The sequence below is a fragment of the Ursus arctos genome, unplaced genomic scaffold, assembly GCF_023065955.2.
Source record: "Ursus arctos isolate Adak ecotype North America unplaced genomic scaffold, UrsArc2.0 scaffold_21, whole genome shotgun sequence".
NCBI lineage: Eukaryota > Metazoa > Chordata > Mammalia > Carnivora > Ursidae > Ursus > Ursus arctos.
Window position 1 is genome coordinate 4,692,506 of NW_026622886.1, and position 18,660 is coordinate 4,711,165.

Here is an 18,660-nt window from a genome sequence, read left to right on the forward strand (position 1 = left end):
GCGTGAGCGTGCGCGCGAGCATGTGTGAGTGTGTCTGCTGCCAAGACACCCACGCGGCCCCACCCCCCCAGCGAAGGAGGGAGATCTTTATCTGGCCCCTAGGTGCTTTAAGAGTTTCAGAGTTTCTCACCAGCCTGATCTCTCCCCGTCCCCACCCCAGGCCTTGCCCCCTCCATCCTCTGCACAGGAAGTGGGCTGGCCCTGGGGTTTTAGTCTTTGCCGGCCTCATCAGCCAGCTGCTACCTGGGCTGCCGGAGTCAGGGTCGGAGCAGGGCCCTGGGGAGATGGCTGTGGACCCAGCAGTGGAGAGATCCCGAGAGAGTGCGCTGCAGCCCCATGTCTCAGCCAGGTGACTGCCCTCCCCCTGCCCCTGTCTGCTTCCCCGGGGACCTGGGGCTCCCTCCCCGGTCCTGCCACCTGCCCCGGGGCTGGAAGTGAAGGTCATGGGACAACTTTCAGCTCTCACTGAGATGTCCCAGGAGATCCTGCCGGAACTTCCCGCTCCCAGCTCTGCTGGCCCCCAACCTTATCTTGAAATCCCTCAAGGATGACACAGGACCTGACCGCTTGAGGAAAAGCTGATCCCTAGTCCTGGGCTACCCGTCCTTCCCAGCCCATCCCTGGGGAAGCTGGGGGCTGCTCTGGGATGAGGGGCTTCCCAACCCAGAAGGGGTGAGGAAAGAGGCAGGAGGACTGGGAGGGGGAGGCCAGTGGAGCCCCAGATGGAGGGCACTGGGATGTGAGGTGGGGGGACACGCGAGCCCCCTCCTGGCGGCTGTGGAAGGGGACCCACACTGCGGAGGCGTCCCTGTGTAAAGTGCTCCTTAAGAGGCTGTGGGGTGGGAGAGGTGGGAGGGGGTTCTCTCTGAGACCTGGCCATAAAGTGGGGTTGCCTCCCCTCTGGGATCCCTGGACGGGGGGCCAGACCCACACGTTTGAGTCCAGGTTTGTCCCTCCCTTGGCTGTGTGAGCGGGCAGGTCAGTAGTGTCTCCAGGCACCGCGGGAGGGGACGGGACCCCGTCTGTGGGGCCGCCCTCTCTCCTGGGGAACGAGGCCTCCTGCTGCGAGCTGTGTTTGGAGCGCCTCAGGGGTGGGGTCCTCAGGGGTGGGGTGCCTGGGGGGCAGAGCCACTTCTGAGGGTCCCCCTTCCTAGCCCCACAGCTGGGATTCTGAACGCAGCTGGGGAGAAGCTCTGGGAGTTAAACAGCAAGAGGCCAGCCCCCTGCCCCCCTCCCCCATCCGCCGACCACCCTGTGTGGGGCAGTGGGGGGGGGGGCAGGAGGACGAGGGGGGATGGCACCCATCAAGGCAGCGGTCTGGCTGCCGAGCTCCTGCCTCTGGTCCTCGCCCCCCCCCACCCCGCGCGCCCCAGGGCCCACAGTGTCAACCCCAGCAGTGGCGGGAAATCAGGTGGTACTGACCCGGTTCAGTCCCCAGCCCAGCCCCACTCTGGCCTGGGCGAGAGGCTTACCGGCCTCGGCCTCCTCATCTGAGAAAAGGAGTCATAATGGTACCCACTCCCAGGGTTGCTGTGGGGACTAAGTGAGGTGATATCTGCTGAGTGCTAAGGACCGAGGCACAGAATGAGAGCTGAGAATTAGTCACCGCCCCTGTCATCATCCCTGTCACCATCACCACCGTCATCATCATCACTGTCCCTGTCAGTATCATCTCACTTGAAATCAGATGACTGGCCTTGAGTCCAGCTCCCCGGGCCGCGCTGAGCTCAGTCTTGACATCTATCAAAGAGGGGTGACGACAGCCACCTTCCAGGATTGCGGTGGGGACGTCATGAGTCAGGCAGCGTGGCTGTGCAGCCGTGGAGGGCAGGGTGCGTGGGTGTGCGTGAGAACCCGGGACGCGCGGGGCTTCGGACTCAGAGGTCCTGCTTGGCCTCGAGCGGGCTCCTTAACCTCCCTGAGCCTCAGTTCCCTGCTCCGCGGGGCACAGCCTCAGCGCAGGCCAGGAGCCCCCCTGCCCCGACCCGCTCTGGAAGAGCCCACGCTCCCGTCCCTGTGCCCTTTGCAATCGTGATGTACGTCGCCGCGCCCTTTCTGCTATGAGTGGCGGGGAACTCATTCGAGACCATGCTTCTGTTCCAGCTGGCTCGCCTCTGCTGGGGCTGTGGTTTGGCTCTGACCTTCCTGTGATCTTGCACGCCTTTGCCCCGACCCTCCTCCCCTCATCCTGAGGCTCTGTACCAGGTCCTGTCCTGGGCATGGGGTTGGCTTGCTGGCTGGTGCTGGCCTGGGGTAACAGCCTCCAGGGAGCTGATAGTGCCCGTGCCCCAGGGCCATGATTGAGAGAGTAGGGGGGCACAGGGGGCTTGCTGTACCCCTTGAGGGTCCCAACGCTGTGCCCCGTGCTGTGCGGGCGTTCCCACAGAAAAAGGCAACCAGCCCCCCATCCCCTACCCCCGCTGGAGAGCTCCCCCTCCTGTGGGGATGGTGGGCCAGGCTTCTTTTCGAACCCAAGCCAGACACCTGACTGTTGGCCTGTGCCTTGCTGGGCCCTGACTCCTCGACTCCAGGGCCAGGAAGCTGTTGGCCTTACCTCTGGGACCAGTACCCAGGACAGGGTCTGGGCAGGGCCGATGGACGTGAGGGAACAGGCCCTAGGGGTGAGTGAGCGGGGGATGAAATCCCAACTCTGCCCCTTCTGCGCCGTGACCTTGGCGGGTTTATGACTCAGAGCCTTAGCGGCTTCATCTGTATAAGGGGATAATACAAGCATCCAGCCCCCAAGCTGCCGGGGAGAGACGATGATCTGGTGTAGGTAAAGTGCTGGGCACACGTGAGTGCTCAGTGCACCCCACGAGTGTTGCTGTGACGTAATCCGTACATGAGTATCGAGCATGTCAACTGTCTCGTTTTGGGGGTGGGGGGGAGATAATCATCAGAGAAGTTACGGGAGCCCCTGCCTGGGCTCTGGGCAGTCTGCCCTGGCTCGGATTCCATATCTGCCTCTTACCAGCTGTCTGACCTTGGGCGGTTTGCTTTACGTCCCTGTGCCTCAGTTTCTCCCGTCTGAAAATGCAGATGATAAGAGCTATCTCCAATACAGTCCTTATGGCTTCATTTAAAGAGTTTAAGACCGTCTGGCACCTAGGAGCCTCCTGATGATGGTTTTAGCTGCGATAAAGGAGGCAGCAAGGCAGAGAAGAGGTGAACTCTAATCCCAGCTCTGTGCTGGCCTCCTTATGCGGACTTGAGCAAATCCCTTTTTCTGGGCCTCAGTTTCCCCAGCTTTTGAACAAGGGGGTGGGCTCGCTCAGAGAGCCCTTTCAGCCCTGACAATGTATGGCTCCCTGAATCCCCGAAGGAAGGGAGTATGTGTGGAGCCGAGGGACCAGCAGGTGCAAAGGCCCTGAGGCTGAATGATGTTGCTTGGTAGAGAGCAGACCGGGGCACCCTGAGAGCGGCAGGGCTCAGCCAGCCTGTCGGAGCAGCCAGGGACCTGGAGCAGATGTTCACTTGTGTTTTCTCCCCCTCTTCCTCCCTCTAGGGCTCCCTTCCCCAGCTCCCACTCATGGATGTGATGGCAGCTCCTGCTCTGTCCTGCTCTCTGTCCCTCCTTGTCCTCCTCCTGGCCCTGGCCATCCCTCGGGGATCCACAGTGGCAAATGGTGAGGACCCTGGCATCTGGATAGCCGTGCTTTCTCTTGGGGAGGAGGCCAACACCCTTATAGAAGCCCTTTCAGGACCCCTGCTCTTGGCAGAGGCCCACCAGCAGGGGCAGGAGGCAGGGAAGGAGGGAGGCGAGGGTGTCCACCTTCTCCCTTGGCCCTTCTGTCCTGTCCCTGCTGCACCCATGTGTCTCCCCACGCCAAAGGAAGACACTGGCTTTTCATGCCCGCTCTGCCTCGGCCTGCCTGCGGGACCTTGCAGGCTCTGGGGCTCAGTGTTATCCTCTCTGAAATGGATCCACTGAGTTCTTTTCTGCCCAGCAGGGCTGCCTCCTTCTTCATCTGGTAGGCACAGGGAGCAGGGTGGTGGGTGAGCCCTGGGGGGCTGTGGGCACCCCGTGGCCAGCCACTCATGCCTCACCTTGTCGGCAGACTCTTCCAAGCTCACATGCTTCTACAACTCAAAAGCCAACATCTCCTGTGTCTGGAGCTGGGATGGGGACCCGCAGGTCACATCCTGCAAGATCCATGCTCAGCCGGAGAGACGGTGAGTGTGGGGTTGACCAGCAAAATGGCAACATCTCAGGAGGGGGGAGGTGGTTCTTATAATCACTGGTGTTTACGCTCTTGGGATTCCTACTGGTAGACCCCAAGATGTCGCACTTTGAGAATTTGGACTGATAAGACCCACAGACTCTTGGTGTCACAGAAGTCTGGAAAATATAGGAGTCGGTAGTTTAGACTCCGGGAACCAGGGCGGAGTGAGCAGTGGGGTCCAGGCTGCAAGGGAGAGGCCGGGGACAAGCAAGACACGGTAGTTGGGGGACACTGGGTTGTGAGACTGCTGGGCCGAGGCTAGAGTCGACCCTAGAAGCAAGAGGGGAGAGAAAAGGGGCTCCCCAAGCTTTTTGAGAGACTCTTAGGGCAGCTGCGGGGACAGGGGCCTGAGCCATGGCTGGGAGCCTGGGGGCTGGGAGGGAGTCAGGGAAGGGGTTGCTGTGATCCCGACATTCTGGTAGCAACAGCAAAGGTGCCTTTGGGTTTGGCCGTGGCCCTGGGTGGGTGATGATTCCACAGGGTTCCAAAGCCTCCATCAACCCGCATGGGAAGACTCTGGAGGGCTTTAGGTGGGAAGACCAACATGTCCTGAACTGCTTGTTTCTAGAAGATCACTGTGGCTACTGTGGGGCCAGGCTGGGGAGGGCAGGAAGAGGTGTTTGTGATGGGATGTGGAGCAGGTGGGGGAATGGGGGTCTCTGCTGAGGTTGGCATAGAGCCCCGCACAGACCGGCCTTGCTGCATGGGGGGCCCTCCCCAGGGCCGGCTCTGGGGGGTCCCTCCTTTTGTCCTGAGAATTTTCTTTTGCCTCGAAAGGCCTTGGAACAGATCCTGTGACCTGCTCCTGATGAGCCCGGCATTCTGGGCCTGTCACCTGATCCTTGGGTCCCCAGATGTGAGTAGTGGGGGCCGAGAAGAGAGCCCAGGGGAGGGCAGGTGCGTGGGGGGAGGGGGGTCCTTCCAGGGGCAGAGATGGGGCCCAGCAAGCTCAGCGGCTTTGGCTACAGACTGGGGTACAGCAGGCTGCCCGGGGCGAGAGAGGCGGAAGGAAGCAGGGCAGCATCCAAAGGCCAGAACTCAGGGCCGACTGGGGGTTGAGGGATCTGTGGTCTGAGAGGCTCTGTCATTCTGCCTCTGCTCCACTGTCTCCCCCAGGCTTTGTGGGTCCCGTGACACTTCTGTACTCCTCATCAAGGGGGGGTCGCCCACCTATAACAACACCCCCTCTGACTCTTCCCAAGGTCTTGGCAAGCGCAGGGCAGCGTGGGCTTAAAAGTGTGGGTTCTGGAGCTGAAGGTCTGGGTGCCAGCCCTGGCTCCATTGGAACACCCGCTGGGTGACATCGGGCCGCTGCTGAGTCCTAGGCTTCCCTTCTCGAAAGGGCACAAATGATGGCAGCTGCCTCGTAGAGACTGTTCTGTGGGTTAAAGCACGAGGCCCCCGACCCCGAACAGAGCATGCACTTGACTTCGTAGTCCTTGGATCCTTTTGACTTTGTGGGTGGGCACCAGCACGGTCCCCTTCTCACCAGTGAGGAAGCAGAGGCTCCGAGAGGCCCGGCCAGTGAGGGGAGAGAGCCGCGATCGAACCCTCTAGATGGGCGAGCAGCCACATCCGTGCGGGCCTGCATCAAATTCCCGTCTGTCACGCCCTCCTTGGCAGCGGCGGGCACCAGGGCACATTTTCCAGCCGTCATCAGGTCACACCCATTCCTACGGGGCAGGAGGATGTGGAGATGGGCTCACACGGCTGGAACCAGACGGCCGTGCCTGTCCCCGCGGGCTCAGCAGAGGGTCTGCCTTCAGATCCCGGCCCCACGGTTTCCTAGCTGTGTGACCTCAGGCCAGGCCCTAGCCTCTCGGAGCTTCAGGAAGAGAAGAGCGGCAGTGCCTGTCTCACAGGCTTGTTGAGAGAGTTGAATGAGAGAACATGCGTCCAGCGCTCAGAAGAGCGCCTGGGACAAGAGGAACCTGACATAATGTATCCCTGGAATCCTTACAACAACTAGGATCATAGTAATAAGGACGGAACTACCATCGTTATCTGGAGACATCAGGCCCCCACAGCAGCCAGAAGCAGGCAGGGGCAGGGTCCTTGAGGTGGAGAGGGAGGAATTGTCCCCATCTCTGGGGACCAGATGATCATGTTTTAGGTTCGCTCATGGTGGGCCCTGTGGCAGGTCAGAGGGACTGTGCCTGGGGTCCTAGACCTGAAAACACACCCTCAGAACCCAGAGCACAGATCCGGAGAGGACCGGCATCAGACCTTCTTCTCACAGGGCTCTCCTCTGCACAGGGAGGAGGCCGCCGTAAGCTTTTCATCCAGCGGCGCTCGGTCAGGTGTCACAGCCCAGGGCAGCCTCCCTGTGGGGGCAGTGGATGAAGAGGCCTGGCTCTGAATCTGGACTGCCCTGCTGACCGGTTGCATGACTTTGGGCTTCTCACCTGCATTATGAGGATGGATTGCTATGAGAATCAGCCAGAGAAATGCCTAAAGCCCCTGAGCGGTGCTTGCCTGCCCGAGATGCTCACTGCCTGGCCATTTCCTTCCCAAAAAGTCAGGGTGTGAGAGTGGGGAGAGATAGGAGAGGGGAGGCTTTCACACTCAAAATAATTACCCAGGTACAGTTCCAGACCTGCCTTTTCTTGGGGGCTCATCCTGCTTGCATGCCTCTTGTGATGGGGAACTCCTTCCCTTTCGAGGCAGCTCACTTCACTTTAGATCACGGGTCAAATTCTGCTTGCTGTCTGTTTTTGTAAATAAAGTTTTATTGGCACACAGCCATGCCCGTTCTCCTACAAGGTGTCTCTGGCTGCTTTTCACAGGCCAGCAACAGAATTGAGGAGTTGTGACTGAGACCGTTTGACCTGCAAAGCTAGAAATATTTACTCTCTGCACCTTCACAGAAAAAGTCTGCCGACCCCTGCCTTAGCCAGTGGGGCTTGTGGAGGGGCCCCACTTTTGTTGCAGTCTTGGCCTTCCCTCTCCCCTGTCCTCCCCACCCCCCATCCCTACCACGTCCTTCCCTTGCAGGCTCAGAGTCTGACAGCAGCTGACATCGTCAACATGAGTGTAATGTGCCGTGAAGGCGACAGGTGGAGGACACTGATGACCCAGGACTTCAAGCCCTTTGAGAACCGTGAGTGAGGAATCGGGAAGGGTCGGGGGACTCGGGTGGGCTGGGAACCTCTTGCCCTCTCTTTCCCTCTGGGATCCTGCCCGTTCCAGTCTCTCTCCATACCCACGTGTGACCTCTCACTGCCTGCTGCCCTCGGGCAGTAGTCCTGGCTCCTTCCCCTGGTATTCAAGGCTCAGGACCTGGCCCTGGCTTCCCAATCGAGCACTCCTCCTCTCATGGCCTGTACCCCCGCCACAACCAAAGGCCGGCTCTCTGAATTCAGCTTGCCCATCCATGCCTCTGAGCCCTTGCATTTGTGGGTGCCACAGCCTGGAAGGCTCTTCCCACCAGGAGAATTTCCACTCACCCTTCAAGGCTCAGTGAAGAGTCACCTCCTCCAGAAGGCCTTCCCAAATTCTCCCAGCCCTTTGTACCTCCTCTTTCAGGGTGTTTATGTTTTTTCAGGGTCTTCACTGCCTGATTTGGGGATTGTCTCCCTCACTGGGCTGTGAGCTCCCTGAGGGCAGAACGTCTGCCATCCCTATATCTCTACTCCAAGTACCCACCCAGCACCAGGCCTTAACTGGGCAGGGCTCTGGGAAGGTTTTTTTTTTTGTTTGTTTTTTGTTTTTTGTTTTTAAAGATTTTATTTATTTATTCGACAGAGATAGAGACAGCCAGCGAGAGAGGGAACACAAGCAGGGGGAGTGGGAGAGGAAGAAGCAGACTCATAGCAGAGGAGCCTGATGTGGGGCTCGATCCCAGAACGCCGGGATCACGCCCTGAGCCGAAGGCAGATGCTTAACCGCTGTGCCACCCAGGCGCCCCACTGGGAAGGTTTTTTGAATGACTGGGTGCCCAGCGCCATCCCCAGACCATCTCTAAGGGAGGCCGCCTCTAAGGGAGAAAGGGCGAGATCTAGGCAGGGTTCTCAATGCAGCCCTGCCTTAACTGAATGTGGTCTGCCCGGAATATCATTTCCCACGTCTGAGCCTCAGTTTGCCCATCGAGCATGGGGAGAACCGGCTATCTGCCGGACCCGGGTCGTGTAAGGTCTGTGAGCCAGACACAGTAACTGCTTGGCGCATGCTCAGTAGACATTCGCTGAGTGTTGTTTGCGTGGTTCTACAGAGTTCCAGAATTATAAAAACTTACGTCAGTTTAACTTCAGAATCATAAAATCTTACAATCCTATAAGGTTATTGAGATTCAGTTAAATTACACGAGATGATCCATGTAAAGCTCTCAGATCCATTCTGGACCAGAGAGCAGCTGCCTTGATTTTTCTTCATACAGCACACACTAAGTCTGGCGCCTAGACGTGCCAGGTGCTGCTGTAGGTGCCAAGGGTACATCGGAGACCACAGCCCCTGCCCTTAGTGAGCTCACGGTCTGGCGGGGGAGACAGAAAAATGAACAAAAACCCCCAAATAGATACTTGATATGTCAGGTGGGGCTAAGTGCGGGGCACGACAATAAAACAGGTGAGGGGGTAGAGGGTGATGGGTGGGGGGGAAGGCTTCTCCAAGCAAGTGAGCATCTCTGGGGGGAAGGGCACCCAGGAGGGAGAAACAGCAGGTGCAAAGGTAGAGGTGGGGGCGCGTCTGAGCTCTATCACCTCAGCATCGTGACCCAACATACCCCGAGCTCACTCTCCCTTCCTCTCTCCTGCCTCCAGTTCGCCTGATGGCCCCCGACTTGCTCCAAGTCACCCACGTCGGGACCCACAAATGCAACATAACCTGGAAAGTCCCTCAGTCCTCCCACTACATTGAAAGTTACCTGGAGTTTGAGGCTCGGAGAAGGTCCCCAGGCCACAGCTGGGAGGTGAGTGCATGGCCCGGTCCCCACCTGCCCTGCCCCTCCCTCCTGTCCTGGTCACCCTGTCCATCCCTCATGTCAGCAAAGCCACGGCAGCCCCCAGGCAGTCCCTGCCGCTCCCCTGTACTGCCTGCCCTGGCCTCCCCCTCCCCATAAGTGCCCCCCCACAACCCAGGGGTCCCAGCTGGTGGCAGATGCCAGGCTGGCACCAGGGCAAGGGTTTACATAGCCGAGAGCAGGTGACTATCCTCTGAGATTTCAGAGGCCCTGGGAAGCCACCTTCCTGTGCTTCAAATCCAGTGTGGTCCACATCCAGTGGGGTCCGCTGCTTCCCCACTTGCTTCCCCACTCCCATATTTGCCCACTCAACACTTACGGAGTACTCACTGGGCGCTGGGTGCTGACTGGGTGCCGGCTGCCCGCTGGCCGCCGGGAAGAGGTTGGAGGGCGAAACTGACAAGCTTCCGGAGCTCAGGAAACTCACATGGGGGGAGGGCAACCTGCAAACCCGGAAACTGGAGACTAGGGGATACTGATAAGTGCTATCAAGGCCGCAAAACAGGATTCCACATGTGAGAGGGCCTGGGGCAGGCTACTTCAGATGCGGGCGCCTGGGAAGGCAAGACAGGCGGGGCCCGTGTGTCTGAGGGATGGGGAAAAAAGTGAAAAGAGTGATCCAGAGGTGGGAGAGGTCTTGCGGTTGCGTGGCAAAGAGACCGTAGCGGGGTTGCGGTCGAAGCAGGGAGACCAGCCCCTGCCTGAGATGGGGGGAGGAGAGAGAGAAGGGGAAGGGTCCAGAATGGGTTTCAAAGGGGGAACCGGCTGGTTGGCCGCAGGCTTTGTGTGTGGAAGAGAAGTGAGGGAGGGGTTCAAGATGCCCTTGGGGGTCAGGGATTGTGGGGGAAGAGTGGGGGGGGGGAGGATGGCTGGCGGGGAGGAAGGACGGTGTTATTTGCTCAGCCTCCCAGCCAGCCATGCTATGGGAGGTGAGGTGGGCCGTGGGGACCCCTCTGCTCTGACAGCCCCCCGCCTGTCTCCATCCCAGGAGGCCTCCCTGCTTGTCCTCAGGCAGAACCAGCAATGGATTTGCCTAGACACACTCACTCCAGGCACCCTGTACGAATTTCAAGTGAGGGTAAGGGCCTACCTAGGCAGCCACAAGGCTTGGAGTCCCTGGAGTCAGCCCCTGGCCTTCAGGACGAAGCCTGCAGGTACCAGGGGACAGACGGGGTGGGATGGAGCTCAGACAGGAGGGGGGTGGCTGATGTGTGACCTGGGGGCAGCTGGTAGGGGTGGCCTGGGAGTGGGGTACCGGGCTTGGCCCCAGTCATGCTTACCTGCTATTGTTAGCCCACTCATTGCGACCCTGCAGGGTAAGCAGCCTGGTGGGGTGGGCTGATCTCAGCTGCAAGCCTCCGTTTCCGCATCTGTAAAGTGGGCACCGTGCTACCCGGCAGGGCTGCTGGGATGAGGAATGCAATGTCTCTTGGCCCGGCACACAGCAGGTGTGCTGGGCCAGCCGGGACCTGCGAAGGCCTTGGGGCAGAGGTCAGCCTGTCCCTCAGCACCAGGGTGGCAGCGGGGGAATGCTGGAGGGATCTGGGTGAGCCGGGGGGCGGGGAGCTTCTCTGACCCCTCTCCCTGCTTCTCCTCCTGCCCCTGGGTGGCCTCAGAGAAGCAGACCCCGCTCTTCCCTTGGTTTGGCCACGTCATCATGGGTGTCAGCAGCGCCTTGGGCTTTATCATCTTGGTCTACTTGTTGGCCAACTGTCAGTACAGCGGACCACGGTAAGAGCCCTCCCGTCCTGCTCCTTCGTGCTCTCATCTGACACCCCTGCCCCCGCCAGGTCAGGCCCTTGGCTGAGCCCCCTGCTCCGACACAGCCGTGCTCCCTCCGCCCTCCCCAAAGTCCTCCCTCTCTACCACCTGGCACCCCCCCCAAAGATGGAACCCCAGGGAACCAGCCTGAGGAGAGCAGGGGAGGGAGAGTCCCGGGGAGGCCCCGCCCAGAGCACGACTCTGAGTACGTGTGTGCACACATGTGTGTCTGTGTGTGTGCAAATGCCAGCAGTCTCTATGTGTGTGTCCCCATGGATCTCTCTAGGTCCCGGCATTCATTAGATTATTCCTTTCTTGGTTGAGCCCCAGCTCAGTGCCGGGCCTGGCTCCCAGTGCTGGGAATACAAGGGCAAGCCACATACACGCAGTTCTGTCTTCATGGAGCTCATGGTCACGCGGGAGAAGGCAGATATTTATAAATCATACCCAAATACAATGACACACCGTAACAGGATGGTGAAGGAAGCTACTCGATGGATTGGAAGCGGACAACAGGGAGAGGAACCCTGGTGGAGGGGTGGCTGGCAGAAGCATGCCCAAGGAAGTGATCATTCCCTTGAAATCTGAAGGAGGAGCTAACCAGGCAGGGTGGAGGCAGTGGGGAGTGCATCGCAAACAGAAGAAACAGGGTGTGCAAAGGCCCTACCTGGGAAGGAGGGAGGAGCATTACAGAAACGGAGAGTTCAGGGGGGCAGGTGTGGTTGGAGACCAGAAGGGGTGGAGGAGAGGGCTGACCTGAGCCTGAACATCTAGACGGGGGGCAGCCAGGCTTTCTGGGGCCTTGAGGCTATGACCATATTTTGAGGCAGATGCATGCAGATACTGGGGCGCTCAGCTTGGCCAGCAAAGCATGGGCTGAAATTGAGCACCCACTCACTACCCCCCTAAAACCAGGTGCCTTTGGGCAGTGCACAACCTGAACTACCATCCATGACGGCCTGGACAAGGAGACACACAATCTGGCCTCTCTCCTACCTCCCGTCTCCTCGTTCACTCTCCTCCAGACATCTGGCTCTGTGTGGTTCCTGACCGCTCTGGCTCCTGTGGTCCCCCACCCCCATATCCTTCTTTTGCACAACCCTCTGCTTTTTGTTTCCACAGAATGAATGGTCATGTTGCACACTTGGTTCATGTCTGTCTCCCCATTAGAATGTCAGTTCCTTAAGATCAGAGACCTTCTCTGTTTGCCATTCTCGTGTCCCCAGGACCAGCCCAGCACCCTCCCTTACTGGGCATTCACTTGGCATTGATTCAACAGATGAATGTGGAACACCTCTGTACTCTCCCTTCAGGGTTGTGGGGTGCCAGCAGGACACCGTGGCCCTCTTCCTTTCTCACGCACCTTCCCTCCCTCCTCCTCCCCTGTTCAGGCTGAAGAAGGTTCTGAAGTGCCATATCCCAGACCCCTCCGAGTTCTTTTCCCAGCTGAAGTCAGAGCATGGGGGAGATTTCCAGGTAAGAGTCTGGTGCTGGAGGAGAGAAGCCGGCAGCTGGCTCGGGCTGGCCAGAGGGTGGCCGGAAGTATGAGTAGGGGGGGAGGTGGCTCGGGAGCAGTGGGTTTGCACTTTGCGAAAGGAGCCGAATACTGAAGTGAGCCGCCCCTGGGCTGGGTGTGGGCCCCTTTCCCCAGCTCTGGCACCAGCCTTCTTAGGCTCAATGGCACCTCCCGTCTGAGCCAGACTGCCTGGGTTCTAATCCCGGCTCCAGCCCTTCTTGGCTGTGTGACCTTGGGCGCGTTAGAGAACGTCTCTGTGCTCAGTTTCCTCTCTTGTACAATGGGGAGGGAAGTCATGTTACTACGTGGATGGGTCGGAGATCGCTGGCTGGAACACAGTAAGTGCTCAAGGGGCCCTAGCTAGAACTGCTGTCACTGCTCTGTTGACTGAGCAGGACTTGCCATTTCTCCACACACCCCGCCCCCACTTGGGCAGACTCTCTTCATGGGCAGTGATTCCTCTCCCCGCTGCAGAAAGCCCTGAGCGGACTCCGCACCCTATCCTAGACGGTAACAAGACTTTGAGCCGCTTCTCATCAATTGGTGCGGAGTCACTGCGAAAGTGCTGGCCCAGATAGTAGTAACACACTGAACCCCATTTAAGCCTCAGTCCCCTCCCCTCCCTGAGCCCACTCTTGCTTCAGGAAGGAAGTGTGACGGGGGAAGGGGGTTGTGGTGGGCTGCTTCTATCACCCTCCCCTCCCCAGACTCTCTAGATTTGGGGGAGGATGAGGTGGGGGTGGAGGGAGATCAGGAGGAGTGCGGAGGGGCTGGAAAGCCATACTGGGCCAGAGGTGCCCGGAGTTGGCTTTGAGTTCTCCGTTATGGCTGATCAGGGCCCCTTCTGGAATTCTTTGGAAAACTTCCAAGACTGGGGATAGCTTGCCTATAATCCTCTTCATGTGGGGGAATGTATCTCCTTAAAATTCTTCCTAAAGCCCTAAAGGTAGTGAGCTCCCCATCAACAGAGGCATTCTAACAAGCCTTGGCTGGCTATGTGTCAGAAATACAGCAGAAGGGATTCCTGGTTGGAGGCTGGACTAGATGCCTCCTTCATCCTCTTCCAGGGTGAAATCCTTCTGATTCTACGGGACTAGGACATTTTGAGGTGGCAGTGGGCTCCATCCTGGAGAGGTGTAAACCACTCCATCTTCCCATGAGGTCATTCCCCAGGTCTAGATGCTTGCCCCAGACCTAGGGTGTGGAGGGGGTACCCCAAGGAAGCACTGGGGATGCACCATGTGCTTGGGGGTTGCGGCCAGCCAAGAGGGACCCCACCCTCCCCTCCGCATCTGGGTTGGAGGTCTGCTCCTCTCTCTCTACCCCAGGACCTCTGGCTAGCAGGCCACGAGGCCCACTGCCCTGTCACGGGACCCGGGCGTATGCGTGCCAGTGCATGAGTGTGTGAGTGAAGGGGGATACGTTTCTCCTTGCACCCGTCTCCCACCCCTGCTTCAGGGCATTGTGGACGGAGGTCCAGAAAGTGGCTGAACACACACACCTCTGAGAGGGGCCAGCGAGGCCCTGGCACCCAGTGCTGGTCACAGGCCCGGCCTGGCCCTGCCGCTCCTCCATGGCCAGACCCTCCCCCCCACCCCCACCGCGGATCTGCACTCCCCCTCTCAGGATTGTAGGAGGAGCCCATTGGGCCTGGTCCGTGTGCTCAGGGGACCCAGTCCAGCGGCTGAGGGCTCCCAGGACAGAGGGCTGTTGGAGTTCTCAACTGTACCCACCCGTGACCCCCATCACACCCCCTGGGGGCCTACTGTCCCTTACGCTTCTGTGGGTGGTCTGCCTTTTACCCTGGGCCAGGGAGTTCTGCCTTTATTTTCTTATTTGACATCCTCCTGCTGGCCCACAGCAAGGAAGTTAGGAAAGGGGGCTAAGCGTTGTGGAATTGAGGCTCGGAGAGGTGCGGGGACCTGCCCAGGGTCACACAGTCAGGGAAGGCCAGGGCTCTCTGGACTCCGGAGTGACTGGGAAATGCTCTGGTGGGCACTTTCTTCTCTCTGTGGAGGGACGGTGTGGCAGGTGGGGACTGCATGGCACTGGGTGGGGGGGCACAGAGAACGGCAGGACCCTCGTGCCCACCAGAGATTTTGTCGGGGAGCCTGGTTCCCAGCTCTGCCACTGCTGGCTGTGTTATCAGGGCAGGGGACGCCCCCTGTCTGGGCATCTGTAAGGTGGACAAGATGGGCTCCAGAGCTCTTTCGGCTTTGACGCTGGTTTGTGGACTCACACACTTGTGCTAGCCCCTGCCAGACGCATGAGGCTTTCACCCTTTGCCCGGTGCCTAGCGCGGTGCCAGACTCACCGCGGGCACTCCGTACACAGTCCCTCATCGAAACAACACATTCCCTGGGCACCCGCAGCAAGCACCCTCCCTGGGCTGACCCAGAGCGGTCCGCAAGCCGGTTGGGGTGGGGGTGGGGCACAGTCAGGGAGGCCTTCCCGGAGGTAGCAGCCCTGAGTAGACTGTAGTTAGAGTTGTTGCTGCGAGCCTGGAGGTTCCCACTCACCTTCCGTCCGCTATCTCTCCTGGCAGAAGTGGCTGTCCTCGCCCTTCCCCTCGTCATCTTTCAGCCCCAACACCCAGGCACCCGAGATCTCCCCGCTGGAGGTGCTGGACAGGGACGCCAAGGCCACACAGCTGCTCCTGCTGCAGCAGGAGAAGGGGCCCTCTCCCTCCACCGAGACGAGCGGCCACTCGCTGACCAGCTGCTTCACCAACCAGGGTTACTTCTTCTTCCACCTCCCCGACGCCCTGGAGATCGAGGCCTGCCAGGTGTACTTCACCTATGATCCCTGCACAGAAGAGCCCGAGGAGGGCGGGCCTGGGGCGCCCGAGGGGTCTCTCCTCCCGCCCCTGCGACCCCTGCCAGCCGAGGATGATGCCTACTGCACCTTCCCCCCTGGGGATGACCTGCTGCTCTTCTCTCCTGGTCTCCTTGGCGGCCCCGGCCCCCCCAACACGGCCCTGGGCGGCGCTGGAGCTGGTGGAGAGAAGCTGCCCCCCTCATTGCAGGAAGGAGCTCCCAGAGCCTGGGCCCCCCAGCCCCTGGAGCCTCCCACCCCAGGAGCTCCTGACCCGGGGGATAGCCAGCCGCCCCTGGAGCTTGCCCTGAGAGAAGCAAGAGAGGAGGTCCCAGCCCCAGGCCCCGGGGAGGGAGTCGGCTTCCCCTGGGCTAGCCCCTCTGGACGAGGCCAGGTCAGGGCCCTTACCTCCTGCCTGACCCTGAACACCGATGCTTACCTGTCCCTCCAAGAGCTGCAGGATCAGGACCCGGCTCATTCGGTGTAGATGGACGACCAGGCAGGTCGCTGCCCACTGTTGTGCCGGGCCCAGGTGACGACTCTGTCCTCGAGGCTTGTCCACTGCTGAGTCACCCGGTGTCTAGCTGCCCCCTGGACACCTCTGCCAGAGGGCCCCATGCAGCCCTGCACACTCAGCCGTTGACTTCCAAACTGTAATTGCTGCTCCCCGGTCCCATGGCCCAAGCCACGAACTGCGGGGGGGGGGGGGGGGGGCCACTGTGGCTCCCCTCCCCCGTCGTGGAGTCCTATGGCTTTTGCCTCTCAAGCATCCCTCCTCTCCAGCCCTGCAAGGACTCTTCAGGGAGAGTTCTCGGGGTTCTCCAGGGATCTTCTCCGTGTCCTCCTCACTGGGCTTCCTGCCCCAGTCCCACCCCTCCTACCCATCTGGCAAAGGGCAGCCAGAGTGCTCTCTCCGAACCACAAATACGGCTCTGCTGCCCCTTGTTTAAACCCCGCCATGGCTCCCCACTACCCTCGGCGCCTCTTCTTGGCCTGGCTCTTGCTCCTCCAGCATCACATGGGCACGTTCCCTTCTGGAACCCTCCCGGTGGGCCTACTGAGCCTCCAGCAGCTCCCTCATACCTCCCTCACACCTTCGCCCCTGCTGTTCCCTGTACCTGCAGTGCTCTCTCCTCCCTCATCTAGGTGACAAATCCCCTTATGCCTCAAGGGTCCGTTCTGCTTCCCTTGGAGGGAAACACTGCCTCCATTAACGTGCCCAAACTTTGAGGTTCAGTGCCAGGGGGATAAGTTCCCTGGGTCATGGGATGGCTAGACAAAGCGGCCCTGTCACTTCACCCTTGGGATCTCTTGTGACTTCAGAATGCTTCACTACTGTATCCTTGCCACTGTGGCCCAAGGACGGACGCAAATCTCCCAGAGAAAGTGGACACTGGTTGGATCTTTCAATAGCGGCTTCACAGACTCCTAAGGCATGCTGCTGGAAAGTAAACCTCTCCTAACGGCAGGCTCTGAAGCTGTCACAGGGAGTCTAGACCTCTACTGGAGGGATTTCTTCCGCAGCTCAGGGGCTGGCACCCCGCATCCAGAAGGGCAACTCCACTCACTGCATTGGACACAGAGAGCTTGGCACCCCATCCTATTCCCTGGATGAATTAATGAACTATCTGGGACCACCTTGCTTGGGACTCCCTGTGCCCCGCTGCCTTCACACAGGGGGCGTCATCCTCTTCTGAGGTCAAGACTCAGGGAGGCGAACCCGCATGCTCACTAAGTTCCAGCACGCCCATTCCAGCAAGAGGCTCACCCCCTTTCACGGCAATCCTCCCCGCAACACAAACACAGACACACGCAGCTGGCCCCTTCCTTCTCGGTGCTCCCCACCACTTCTCCACTTCTCTTCCCTCTGTCCCTGGCACAGATCACACCTGTGATGTCTGCCACAACCTTCCTCCTCCCATGCTAGGAGCCTCTGCAAGGAAAAGACTCTGTCCCAGGCTACTGAGCTGTGAGCGCGCAGTGCCTGCACTTATAGGTCCTGCTCCTAGTTGATTGGGTACCTGACACAAGCCAACGCATAGGCCGACAAGCAGCCTATGAGCTGGCTTAGAACAGAAGCTCCGCCCAATCAGGGAGGCCGGGCCTGAACTGGCCAATCAGATTTCTCCCAGTCTTGAGCATCTGAACTCAGGGAAGGAGGGAGGTCTTTGGGAGCAGGTGCCTGTGGAGAAGGCGCTGGGAGAAGCCTGGGGAGCAGGAGTTCAGCTCTGTTAGCAGAGGGCATCGGGCTCTGGTACAGAGACTCCTTCTGCCAAGTGGGCTACAGACTGTTCGCTCAAGGATCTTGTTTTCCTTATGTCTGAAATAAACTCCCCTTTCCTGAGGTGGTCTGAGTCTTGGATCCTTACCACGGAAGACCTTAATTACCTGGCCATCTCACTTCCCACCTCCTGCCATACGATGCCATGTGTTCTGGGTCACAAGGCCCCTTAGTCTGGGCCTGAGCATTAGACCCCTGCTCTGTGTCCCAGGGCAAACTGTGAAACCCCTCAGTGAGTCAGTTTCTACTTAGAAGAGTTTTTGGGACAGTTACATTTCTCAAGCCTCATGCATTTGTGATACAGGTACTTTCAATGACTCCCTGTGTGCCATCTCTGTTATTGTTTACTTAATATTTTTCTTCAAATCCATTTACTTTTTTGTTTAAACACTTTTATTTAAAAAGAAAAATCTTTGTATTGCTTCTGTAAATGGAAAAGCTGATATTTACTATAAATAAAAGGTAACTGTAAAAAGTCAATAAAATAAAATAAAATGTCTCAATTCATTGCCTGCTGGAAATCTGCTCTCTTTAAAGGGAAGGTTAACAGGTGTTGGGAAACTGTTGAAGACATGAGAGCCAGCACCAAACGGTGAGAAAGCAAAAAGATTGTAAAAGGAATATCTTTTTCACTAACAGGAGTCAGGTTTATCTTACTTTGTGTCTGGGCACCATCTGACATGACCTCATGGGAAAATAAAAATAAAATATCATAAAACTACAATTGATATGTATATTTAATATAATATAAATTAACATAATATAAACATAATACATAATAAATATAAATAAAATGAAATATATGTTTTTATATAAATAATGTATATAAAGATATATATTAAATAAATATTATATATATACACACACACACACATATATATATATAATCTTTTTACTTCTGTGGCTTGACTCTGAATAGTTGGACCAGCTCATGGATGGCAATCTCTGGCATTCATAAAGCTGCACCCGTGGCAGACATCACTAATCAATTGCACCCACTCACGGCAGACATTGCTAACTGATCGTGGCTATCCTTTCTGCGAGGCTTGAGGACAGTTTTAGATTCTGTAGGCAGGTCCCGATGGATCATAGCTGGCACCTGGTGACA

At 58.2% G+C, this 18,660-nt stretch overlaps 1 protein-coding gene across 1 annotated transcript; it reads left to right on the top strand.

The window, feature by feature from the left end:
- Positions 1-220: 220 nt before the first annotated feature.
- On the top strand, positions 221-18,055 carry IL2RB (interleukin 2 receptor subunit beta). The gene is made up of 10 exons (XM_026490898.4): positions 221-349; positions 3,506-3,626; positions 4,059-4,173; positions 5,001-5,079; positions 7,218-7,323; positions 8,981-9,129; positions 10,169-10,334; positions 10,797-10,911; positions 12,333-12,417; positions 15,003-18,055. The coding sequence occupies exons 2-10, from the start codon at positions 3,530-3,532 to the stop codon at positions 15,756-15,758; spliced, it is 1,668 nt and encodes a 555-aa protein (XP_026346683.1). The 5' UTR covers positions 221-349; positions 3,506-3,529; the 3' UTR covers positions 15,759-18,055.
- Positions 18,056-18,660: the final 605 nt, after the last annotated feature.